We start from the raw sequence: 12,730 nt of genomic DNA on the forward strand, positions 1-12,730 counted from the left end.
AGATGAGAGCTTTGAAAAAGTGACGTAGTCTCACTTTTTTAGACTGTTACGCATACCATAAGAAAATTCGATCTTTCCTTAATAAAGCATTGAAAACTGTTTTGCAATATCTCTCACCGTTTTCGAATAATAAATTTTTAAAGTTACCCCTGCAAATTCAATTTTTGACACAAAAACTTGAATATCGGCGAAGCCCTTGGAGCAAAGAGTCAACTATGGGGTATCGTTGTACTCCAATTCGACGTAGAATCCGAAAATGTAGAAAAAATAGGGGGTCCCTATTTAAAATAACAAAGTTGATGGCTACTTCCGGTATTTCCGGAAGTGGCGCCATTTTGAAAATATTTTAGTTCAATTAATCATGTGCCAAAACCCTTAAAGAACTTATCAGTTTATCTTCATTTTCAAAGGTTTTCCATATCTTTCTAACTGACGCTCGTCAAGAATGACCCTGTATACTAAATCTAAGATGAATTGATGAGCTTAATGCCAGAAAAGGTCTTCCTGTTGGCGTTGAAAACAATACTACAAAACGATTTCAGCTGCAAGTATGGCCATTTGCATAGCAAAATTAAGGTGACCTTTAGATTTAGTTAAAATCCATGGTAATGAAACTCCTCGTTGCAAACGGTTATTAATAACTGCAAAACCACGTTTGGGCTAGATTTACAATGCGACCAAAAAGCAGTTCCCACTTGCAGCCCCAACTTAAAGCCACATTCGATTAAATCTCATGCGACATATAAGAGAGGGTTTTCACGAAAATCACCGTTGGGATACTATCTAGGGTTCTAGGCACTCTAAACTGTCACACGCAGGTGAGGAGATGGCTTGCTATATTCTTTGTTTGTTGATCACCCTCTTAGAGGAGAAACTATGTTAAGGTAATCCTGGCCAGACACTGAAAGGATTAGATGTATCTACCCGCCCGCACACTCAGGTGGTGAGTGACTTGAGTGACATTTTAGGTGGCAGAGGGGAGTACAATGGTCCAGAATACCTCTCCTATCCAGAAAGTAAGCTCGGTGTAAATATACGAAAACAATTTTTTTCTTTAGATAATTTATACCCGTGGTCATACAAGAAATTATTGTTATAATACATAGTTCCCACCATTGTTCAGGAACTTGCACTAGCGGTTTATGCCAGCTTTAAAGATGTGGTCGGTTTCGGTCTCATGCAAAACAGTTCTCGAAACCTGTGAAAATTCATTTCCATCAGTAAGTATCGACATTGTGAGTCGTCTGTTCTATTGAATTTTCCGGCCAACTAGTCCACCCGAGTCATCATTCACAAGAGAACGGCATTCGCTTTCTTCCATTAAACTCTCTCACCCACTTATGAACCACTCTCTCAGACATTGCCTTCACTGTAAATCTAATATGACGATGAATTTCGGATACCCTCACGGCTTCAGTAAACACCGAAAACTTTTAACCGTAATGGCGTATGTTTGTAGCATGTGAACAAAGGAAGCATGCGCGCATGTTAGAAGCGACGACAGTAGCGCTGCGGCGGCATTAAAACAAAATCGAACCTACTTTTTCGAATACGAACACCCGTTCACCCTCAAATCCAGAAAAAAACGTTTATTGGAGACGGTACAGATTTAAAACAAAGTTTCTGCTACATACATACAAAATATCATTGGCGACTTATTGCTATCGTGTAAGTCAAAGGAACATCTTGGGATCTTTCAACCGGATTTTCATTCGTCCGAGGGACGACTACCGTAATTTGATTTTCTTTGATCAGATCTTCATATTTTGGCGGCGGTTCTAAGTACTCTGCAACAATTCTTATTACAAACACACTTCGTTACAGGAAAGGAATTTACCTATATAAGGTGGAGGAGAGAACATTGCGGGAAAGACGCCAGCTGTACCTTGCTCTTCGTTTTGATGTGGTGTGTTAGCCGCTTGTGGAATACCTGGAAATTGATTTACACCAGCCTGACACGCGGCAACGTAGATGACTTACCTTGGCCGTTGTAGAATTCCCGTATTTTCTGAAGGAACCCGCAACAGGATGCAATGAAGATTGCGAACACTGTCACAAGTATGAATATTTCGACGGTCATGGCTGTTGGAGTTATCACTAGACTTCACGTCAATTTTTGCACATCGAAGATGCCTATCCAAGCTCTCATGGGACAATGGTTTCGGATAAGATAACGGCACCTCTATCTTTTCTTAAGATTTCAAGATTTATTTTTCCCAATGCCTTATTAGTGAAGCCAACATCCATATATTTTACATTGCTTACCGATCCGTTACCAAATATTTGTGAAAAGGACCTCTACAGGTTAGCCCATATTGTACGCAGCACTGTGAAACCCACTACCAATTCAGAGACATCAAGTCGTTGGATTTACGAAATTGCTTCGTTAGTATAATTTAGATAAAGGTCTCTTCAAATACACCTGATAAGGGGTATTAATTCGTAAGTATATTTTTTTCACATTGGAAGTGCGACATTCCGCATTTCCCTTCAGGTGGTTTGTAACGTCTGGGCATTTATTTGCGAGACGTCAACGTTAATTTAAAAAGTTCCATTGCCAAATGAATACCGCGTGGCTATCTGAAGGACGTTACAAGGTAATTATGTACAATTAACGATAAGAATAATCATTCGTTTAATCACATAGTTAGGCAACACCGGTGGAGTATCAACGTGGAATACCTATTTACAAAGGATTAGTCTAGAAAAGTTGCGATGAACTGTACGTTGAACGTTCCAGCTTATACGTTTTCATTGTAATATTGGATCAAGTTGACACAGTAAAAAAAGGTTCTCTTCTTTAAGTTGATTTTTAGCTACTGCTCTTGGTTTTCACTATTAATTAACATGAAAGGCTTTAAGTTCATCCATGTATTCTAGTACCTATTCAACATCTCATAAAAAGAAAACAAAAGTTTTCCTTCGTGGAGCAAACCAGCTCATATTTAGCACAAAACTTTACATAAACAATGAAAAAGTACGTGCGGGGGCACTAGTTTAGCTTCCGTAACCTGCAATTTTTTGTTGTTAACGGTCACGGCACAAAATAATTTTCTCACGTATTTACGGTACGGTCGTAGTTCTTAGTCGACTACGGTGTGAGAGCGGTGGAAAAATATTTTCACTGCAGAATACGGATTATCGCGAATGGGGGTTTACAGTATAGTTGAATTCCGCAGTTCTAATTTAGTAAGCGTGTACCTGAAACCATAAAACATTTTTTTGGACAGTAAAAGTTTATTTAAAAATAGAGGCTGATTAGCAAAAAAATAATGAACATGTGCGGTTTTAAAGGTTTATTCAAAACGATATGATTGTGGCGGGTCTGTGACGTAATAAGCCCGACCAATCAGCTCCTAGAACCATTCAGATGACATAACGACTTGGCAATATTGTAGGAGAATGGCATTTATAACTTGCGTCATCTGTCACAGGCACTTGTCACTTTCGTGCTAGATGCAGTTAAACATCCCTCTCAAAACGTCAAAATTTGACAAACGTCAGACCCTCGCGTAAGGTTGCCAGCTCACTTCTACGTGATTGGTTGTAGGTTTGTGACGTATTTAGTCTGAAGCGTTTCAAATTCGGACTAAAAACACAGCTTTTCAATAATTAATTTTGGGTTTATTTTACTCGCAAATAAAAATTGAGGACACACGGGTCTTTTTATTTTTAATGTACTTTGTGGATCAGAAATAAAAAATGAAGGCGGGATGACCCCATTTAAGAGGAAGTAATAAACAAGTTAACTTCGAATAAAACGCTTTCCTTAGAGAAATTAAAACAGCCTTACGCGATCAAGGACAAACTAATTAGCGCGCCAGTATATTTACGTTATGCTGAAAAAAGTTCCGGTGGTGATTTACTTATTTGTTGGCGCAACAAATGGGATTGCACTGTGTCATGGGAATCTATGGTTTCTCACAGGAATTTGTGTTTGTTAGAACATTAATGAAACTATGGGAAATTTCTCCTTTTAAGGCTGAATATCGAAGAACTCCGACTACTCCGAATTAGGTTTTCCTGCAGTTTTCCTAATTCGTAATGTAAAGACCGGAGTAGTATAGAACAACGTAAGACCTTCTGAAGGGGCACCTTTAAAAAGCAACAAAAAGAGACAATTAATAAATAAATAAAGAGACGGGGAGAGCGAAGAATGCCATTATCCCACTCCCTTCGAAGAAAATCAATCCAGTTTGTTGTTGTTGTTTTTTTTTGTGGTTGGAATGAATCGAGTGGGTGCACCGTTGTGATAGGACTATTACTCAGGTCATGTTTTTCTTTTTATCTTTAGTTTGTTTGGTACCGATTGCATTGCATTATTAAGCGGCAGAGCAAAGCGATGCAAGTTTTATAGGGGAGTCGATGGTGTCCGTCTGTCCGTGAACAGATAACTGTTAAACGCTTGGACCGATTTGGTTCAAACTTTGCCACATGTAACAAGTCTATTGAAAATGGGTCAAATCCGATGACCCCGTTCCCGTAGAGTCACGCCGCTCTGCCTCTGGCAAACGCTTGAAGCTATTTGGTTCAAACTTTGCACAGTTAACATATATACCACATGTAACAAGCCAATTGGAAATGGGTCAAATCCAATGACTCCGTGGGGTCACACCGATGGGCTCTACCACTTTTTTAAACGCTCTTTATGGGTTTATTTGCTAAATTAATGTGCATGATACTTTGGGTAAATACCGTGGTAACGTTATTTATAACTACATATTAATTACATCTACCGTTTGCACCTTTATAATTAAATTATGCAGATCATATTCATAATTAATGACTCATACCGTAAAAGTCCATTGTATTTTTTTATGTAAATAAGTTTTCCAATTTACAGTTATCACTGTAGGTAATCGAGTAGCTACGCTTTTGTTACTAACGGCTTCCATTTGTTCGCACAAAAAAAATTCCTTTGTAGACGAACCCTCTTTCATTTGCAGGTTTCCTTATTTTTATTATATTTAGATACAGTAACACAGGGTGTTTCATCTGGGGGTGGGTTGCCTTAAGTCAAGATATTTTGACACGATATGTTTCGTTGTTTTGTTGTAATGTTAATTAAAGTAATGCTCCTGTTACTTTTTAATTAAATCGTGTAATGATGAGTATTAATGTTTAGTAGGATGACTTGTTTTGATTATGTGATGTACCTATTTGATTTCGATACCAAATCTCACTTTGAACGTCGGTAGGTTAACCCACAAAAGTGCCTGACGTACGTCAGAAATATATTTATACAGGGTGACAATTTGAAAACTTACCACCCCTCATATCTTAGTAAATAAACGAGATATTTAAAAAAATCAAAATCCGTTTCGGTAATTCGGAGGGGGAATCACAATGACATAGTTGGCGACGCACCCCCTCCAACCCCTGCGCCCCAGCCACCCCAACTTTTAAATCTTAAATAGTGACCCCCCATGTGTGATACGTCGTTGGAAAGCTCTGAAAAAATGCTTTTCAACCATACCAAATAGCATTACATTTAGGTTAGTAATTATCGTGCAAATCAAAAAATAAACATGGAAAATCGTATTTAACTTGAACTTCCAAAGCCGACTCGAGAGCAACTCATTTTTGATCGCCAGTTATAATCTATTCTCAAACTCTTGTCGAACCTTTCCTATGTTGGTTTTGCAATATTTCGACATTCTTGAATTATTCTCTGTCTTAGTTCGTCTAATGTTCGCCGGTTTAAATACGACAGATTTCAAATGTATCATATTAGTTTATTTTTTTATTTGCACGATAATTACTAACCTAAATGTAATGCTATTTGGTATGGTTGGAAAGCATTTTTTCAGAGCTTTCCAACGACGTTGGACACATGGGGGGTCACTATTTAAGATTTAAAAGTTGGGGTGGCTGGGGCGCAGGGGGTTGGAGGGGGTGCGTCGCCAACTATGTCATTGTGATTCCCCCTCCAAATTACCGAAACGGATTTTGATTTTTTTAAATATCTCGTTTATTTACTAAGATATGGGGGGTGGTATGTTTTCAAATTGTCACCCTGTATGTACTTGATTTTATGTGTCTTTAGATTTTGTGCCAATCTTTTGCTAAGTCGAGGCAAAATTATGTCACCTCTTTGAGTCTACCGATTCTATATATTTTGTTTATGTTAGGTAAATACAAGTAGTATATGTCGACGGTTGCTCTTGCCTTGTCGGAACATGTGGGATCTGCTAATAGGTAATACCTTGTGCCCTCTCTTATATTATGTACTTACGCTTTCACCTAGCGTTTTTATACAAGGTTGACTTACTATGACATTAATTAATGTTTGTTTGGTTCTTATCGAACCAAGAATAACTAAGATAACTCTGTGTGATGTGTTAAATATTTGGACTGGTCACCCAAAATCCAAACTATGTGAATGTCATATTTTAAGGTTTGTTCTTTGTGTGTTAAATCAACATTATCAAGTGTTGCATAATAACAAAATGGAGCTTTTGGGCCCCGATGTGAAGAAAACGTTTCTAGTTCAAGTTTCTAATGAGGCCATCCACTCTCAGTATGCCGTCTTGATCGAAGAAAGCGTTGAGTTTTCTTAAAAATTTGGAGGGATCTTTTCCATTTTGCAAGAACTATGAATGTTCTGCAAGAGAGGGCACCTTATTTCGTCTTGTTAGGAAGACGATATGCATAAGGCAGAGTCCATACTAAGATCGATTTGCGGGTTTACTCAACATGCGTCGCGTCGTTCTAACGAAGCAAATATGGTTATGGCGCTATTACATGTAGCATTAAAATCTAATAAGAGTTCGGCATCTTTAAAGGGTAAATTAAGAGTATAATTACCACTTTTATCTCTATAATGAGTTCTTTCAAATATTTTTTCACAGAAAGTACTTATCTTCCAATGATACAATATGAGTGTTTGTGATATCTTCCATCCCGGAAGCGTTTGATAGAATTATCTAGAGAGAGTACATCATAATCTGAAGAAATAGAAAAGAGATAAAATATCGGAACTTATTGGTAGTTTCCGTGACAGCTTGATGGGTTGATCAACTTCTGGTGGCGCTCGAGAAAACTGAAGACATCCAGGACATCATGAATATTTTGTAATGTTCCACAATCGGGCACTGCAATCGCGACTTAACCTATACTTACAGTCTCTGGGGGAAACACTACGACCAAAGCCAATACCAAAATGGAACATGATAAATTGTGTGATAAAAATCTGGTAATCGAATAAAATGCAGTTAAACAAATTCATAAAAACAAACAATACAGACAATAAATGCAAGAGGAAAGCACGATAAATTAAATCAGGTAAACAAGTGAAATGATGTTAATTAAACGAGAACTAAACACACGAGACATCATAAACACAAGTGGAAAATACGATAAATCAGATCAAGTACAAAACACATCTACGGTTCCGGTTCAACTCGTAAAGTCTTAAATTGCACGTACCAAAGAGATCACGTCAAAAGGATAGGTCTACTCCCCCATCAACTTCAATTAATTTAGTATGAACCGTGTGGTAAGAATGCCAATATTAAATATTAATGTTCCATTATCGCTCAAGCGAAACATATTTTAAATAGAGAAAATGTTAATTAGAGAACCCTTTCTCGTTTATGCTAAGACACAAGACTGCAGTTCGCACGAAAAGAAAGCAACAGATACAGCCAAGAAGCGGACTGTTGCGGAAATAGTTTATTTATTTCTTTATTTATTATCCCTCTCTAGTTCTGGGCTCTCAATAGGCTTGCACAATGCTTTTAGAGGTGCTACTGCAGAAGGTCTTAAGTTGTTCTATACTACTCCGGTATTTACCTTACGAATTAGGAAAACTGCAGGAAAACCTAATTCGGAGTAGCCGGAAGAATGCTCGAAACTGATCTAAGGAAAATACCATCTCTATCACAGTTTTTGTTGTATTGTTCACAGCCGCAATACGCAACTAACATTTATATAGGTTGCCTGCAACCTTGCAAGTGCTGGTTCAAGAACCATGAAAAATACCGGGAAAATAAATCGCACATTTCATTTTCTTTTTCTTACTTTCAAGTTAATTTCACAACCCCTCAGAGTCCAACCCAACTAAGTGGGCAGGGGTGGTATAAAAAAATCTTACCTCAGCCCAGGTTCACATATCCGACCTCCGGCTATGTAACCCAATGCTCTGCCACTGAGCTACATAGTCGCTGCAGTCCGCACGAGTACATACGTGCAGCCGAAAATCAAACTGCATGCGGTACTCCCTCCACGGAATAGTTAAATCGAAGCATATAGACCAACAACACACTGATAACAAACTTCCTCGTGAATGCATAAATAAATACTTAATGAAACACTATAAAGACATAAACACATGTACAGTATAACAAATAAACAGGATTCAGATAACGGTACCTTAGGTTGGTAGTGTGCGTAACATTCCTTCCAGAACTTTAATTTCTTAAGAGGTTATGGTATTTTTCCACGATTTAATAAACTCTAAAGAATGATGTATAACCATACATGTGTTTCTAATATTTTCTAGTATTTATTTCACTGCGGTGATTTGCAAGTATTGGAATAGCAGGAGGGAGTCGTTTTGCAGTTCTTGCAGTCAGATTGACAATATCAGCAGTTGGTACGAAAAAGGCGGCCGAAGTTAATCGGCGGTCGCTAACAAAGAGGCGGTCTATGGAAGATGCGAAAGATGTCCCTTCTCCTTTTAAGTGGTAAGTTTTCCCTTTCACTGGTCGATACGGAAAGGTGCCAGATCCAACTTTAACCCTCTCTACGACATTCTTCGTTCCTAAGGCAATCAAGTTTAGACTGTATGCTCTTCCAAAAGTGGTTTTGTTAAAGTGTATCCATATGTGACATGGAAGTGTCTCTTATTTTGTGTATAAGTACTACTTTCATTCATTAACTGTTAATGTACACGTTAAACTCAGCATCTTTCAGTTTAGTAGAAAAAGAATGATGAAAATATGGCTGTTACTTCTGAAACTGTCACATTTTTCAGTTTCATCTATTGAAATAAAGGACTAGTTTACGCAATATAAATAACGTAACCTCAGATTTCGACGAAATGAAGTAAATTTTTAACTAAGATTGTACAAAATTTCGGGTTTCTCCCGAAAATTTGTTTGTTGAAAACGCTTAATTAATGTGCCCTCTACCAATTTCATGATCGTACCTAAAGGGCTTAATAATGTCATGTATCCGTACAAGAAAGAATAAAATGGTTAGGTGGTTAGGTATTACCTATGTAGATACCTACACTTTTTAAAAAAGAACAAACAAAATAAACCCTAGAGACACGCCATTACTCAAACCCAGCTCGGATTCGAGTACCATTAACTAACGCTAACTTTTTCTTCAAGCTTCGTTATGAAAATCCTCTGATTTTCGGCATTAGAAGGGTCGAAATCGAAAACGTAGCACCATTAATGTATACAGAGCGTATTGTATTTTTTGTTCTCACTAAGACACGGTTAACTTAACGTGCTGGTTAACTGTAGCAAACGTTATTTTGCCCATACTAAATCACCCAAAATAGTGCCCCTGGGTACGGACATCCTTCATTTTTTTAAGTGGTAACAGTATGGTACTATTTTTAGTAGCAAATAATTCGTATTTTGCCTAATTTTCAGCACCAATTCATTTATCAATCGCAACTTTATCTATACATTTAAACCGACATTTCAAAACTTTCCCTTTAATACACTCTTTTCTGGTCAGTTTTGTTAATTTCATCACGATCATTACATAAACATATAAAAATTTCTACAAGTTTAGCAGCTTTCAATAGGCGTAAATTATTTGCTTCCTAATTCGCGAATATGCAATGAATAAATTTCCGTAAATAAGATGCTGGGCGCTCGTTTCCCAATAAATGTTAACTGTTTTGAGTGAATTTGATCGACTTTTTAGCCAAAAACAGAATTCAAAAATTCGTATTCGACTTTTCGAAGAAGATGAAATCAATTTTATGCTAATCGCTCAATATACTAACTCAAAATAAGGATAGTTGGGACTGGTCATTTTAGGTGTATGTTACAAAGGAAACGCGTTATATGTATAGCGAACATAATACAATGGGAATACCTTGAAGTTCCTAGGCAACCATCCGTACCAAGGACTACAAAATATGCATAATTGTGCCAAATCAACTTTGGTGAGTAATGGTGGGAAGTATTTTGGAATGGGACAAATCAATGGATGTAGATTACTCGTGATTGCAATACATACATCACGTATTTATTTAAATCGAATTGGAAATAATTGGTCACAGTTCGATAAACTGGCATTCGTGACAAGGTAGTTACATTGGTGAAAGGCATAAGTTCAATGTCAATAATGCGAAAATTTATTTATTTTTTATTGCGGCCATCTAATGTGTATTGTATTGTACACTTTTAAATTAGCAATAACTAGTTCTATTGGAACGATGCGTGTTAAATGCATTTTAAAATTCAATTTCGAACTTGAGCAGTAGCCACAAGGCTTGCAGACAAGCTTGATCGACAACGTGCAGTTTTACTTCTTTTTATTGGAATTTCCGCGTAACGGCCTTTACCGCGAAACGATCGTGATTCAATAATTCGTTTCGAATAAGAGCGCGTGTAACTTTTGTGGCGGCGCCGCGATCCGCTCGTTAATTAGGTAATTTTCAAAAATTAATCGGTATGTGACGTATCGGGCGACTACAATATCTTACCTTCAAGGATTTTAAGCAATTAACTCATATGAATTTTTCACATGATGTTTAAACAAGTTTCTAATTATTTCGTTTTATATCCTTGGACTGAATAGTATTTTCCAAATGTAGTATAGTTACAGGGAAACCACTTCCTCAACAGTGCCAGGCATTTAAAAATCGTGCAATTCAAACACTGTTCGCGACATACATTTTTTTATTAAATACATTGTTTACACAAAAAGCACGTGTTCCCGGGGAGAAATATATACGTCATAGCGTTGTTAATTCGTGACAAGCGTTGAAGTGAAAATAATCAAGATACTACGCTAGTGACAGATAACCAAAGGAATACCTTGTTATCACCCACTGCTGATAATAAGACCACCGACATTAGGGACGTGTGACAATTGTGTCGGTTATGGCAATAGAGTGAGGATTGTAATTTTTGCGACAATGTGCAAAACTTGTCAATAGTAAGTGTTTTCCTTTTTTCTCATTTCCTGCAGGTATTTTTCCGTATCGCAGTATTTTCTCGCTTAAGTAAACGCAATAAGTGTACATAATCTGCTTACGCGATAATTTTATGTGTAAGTAGCGAATAATGAACGGAGTCATCTTGAATCCATTCAGTTCTCAAATTTCAATTATTATACATACACATCGCATGTTAGGCGAAACCAATTACCTATGTAGTATGCAAAGATCCTTAATTATTTCTTATGTAAGATAATGAGCGAAACTATACATATTTTCATCAATCACAGGATAGTTATAAACTTTACAAAAATAATTAGGTAGGTGCTACACTAAAAAGTCAAACGTCACAAAAACGCTTTATTTTATGCGCTTAATTAATTGGTATTACAAACTTTATTTCCTTTATCAAATGAAAATGTGAATTTTAATTATGGAACCACTTTATTACCACTCCGGTTATAAATACCTGGTTTGATTGCCGACAAATTGTTTTTTAAATGTTTTATCGTCTAATCCATAAAATGGTTCAAAAGTGAACCAATGCGTGACTGATAGGCATAATTTCAAGCGAGGCCAACCAAAAAAAGAATTCATTGACAATTTACAAACCAAATTTTAATTTGACTACTTATTAATCTTTAATTCTTTAACTTTTCTGAATTTACCGAAGGAGAAACTCGGGGAGAAATTACCATTGGGCATTCGGATTTTCTTAATGCTCTTGGATCTTCATGGATATCATTGGAAATCCAAAAGATTCATGTTTTTGCAACTCCGCCTGTTTGAATTCCCTTATACTTCTACGGATATGCAAGTAGGTAGGTACGTGCATTGGCAAGCTGGGATTATGGCTCTGTCATACCGAGATGTTCGCAAATTATTCTTATTCGTTTTATTTTGTTGGTGTTTTTTTGGGAGCTTTAGTGAAATGTTTTTGGGAAAGTGAAATAGGTAGGTTTTTTGAAAATTTGTACTTAGGAGGTACTCTGAAGGCCGAATCGATATAAAATATTTTCAAAATGGTCGCACTTCCGGAAATACCGGAAGGAGCTCGTAACTTCGTTATTTTAAATAGCAACCCCTATTTTTATTGCATTTTTGAATTGTAAGGAAAATTGCAGTTCTTTTGATACCCACATGTCGATAGACGAGTAGGCGGCATCTCCAAAATGCTGTTTTATTTCATAAAATCATCTCCGATAAGCGGCCACCATACTTATACATAAATAAGATCAGATTTAGGGCTGACATTCACAATTTAAACCTTACGCATAAAGGACTACTAACTATACCTCAAACAGCACTATTTGAGCGGTCATTTAGTTACACCATTGCTGTGATATACAATGCATTACCGGTCGCCTCTTAAGTACAAGCACCAACGTCGTCCTCTTAAAAGTTTACCAACTCGTCAGTTAAAAAAACAATTGTTTGGCCTTTTATCACTCGATTCATCATTTCACTGTACACGTACTTAGTAATAAGTAGTTACTCTAATATAATTTTGTTTTCTTTCGCTGTTTTTCCCTGTACAAATATTCTTTGTTTTGTCATGGTGTAGATGGAAGAGCAGCGTTTTGCTGAATCTATGCCATG

The 12,730-nt window shown here is 36.9% G+C and overlaps 1 protein-coding gene across 1 annotated transcript; it reads right to left on the bottom strand.

The window, feature by feature from the left end:
- Positions 1–1,562: 1,562 nt before the first annotated feature.
- LOC116160250 lies at positions 1,563–2,502 on the bottom strand. The gene is made up of 3 exons (XM_031473401.1): positions 1,981–2,502; positions 1,838–1,930; positions 1,563–1,787 (listed from the first exon to the last, which is right to left on the bottom strand). The coding sequence occupies exons 1-3, from the start codon at positions 2,078–2,080 to the stop codon at positions 1,645–1,647; spliced, it is 336 nt and encodes a 111-aa protein (XP_031329261.1). The 5' UTR covers positions 2,081–2,502; the 3' UTR covers positions 1,563–1,644.
- Positions 2,503–12,730: the final 10,228 nt, after the last annotated feature.

The sequence above is a fragment of the Photinus pyralis genome, unplaced genomic scaffold, assembly GCF_008802855.1.
Source record: "Photinus pyralis isolate 1611_PpyrPB1 unplaced genomic scaffold, Ppyr1.3 Ppyr1.4_LG1, whole genome shotgun sequence".
Classification (NCBI taxonomy): domain Eukaryota; kingdom Metazoa; phylum Arthropoda; class Insecta; order Coleoptera; family Lampyridae; genus Photinus; species Photinus pyralis.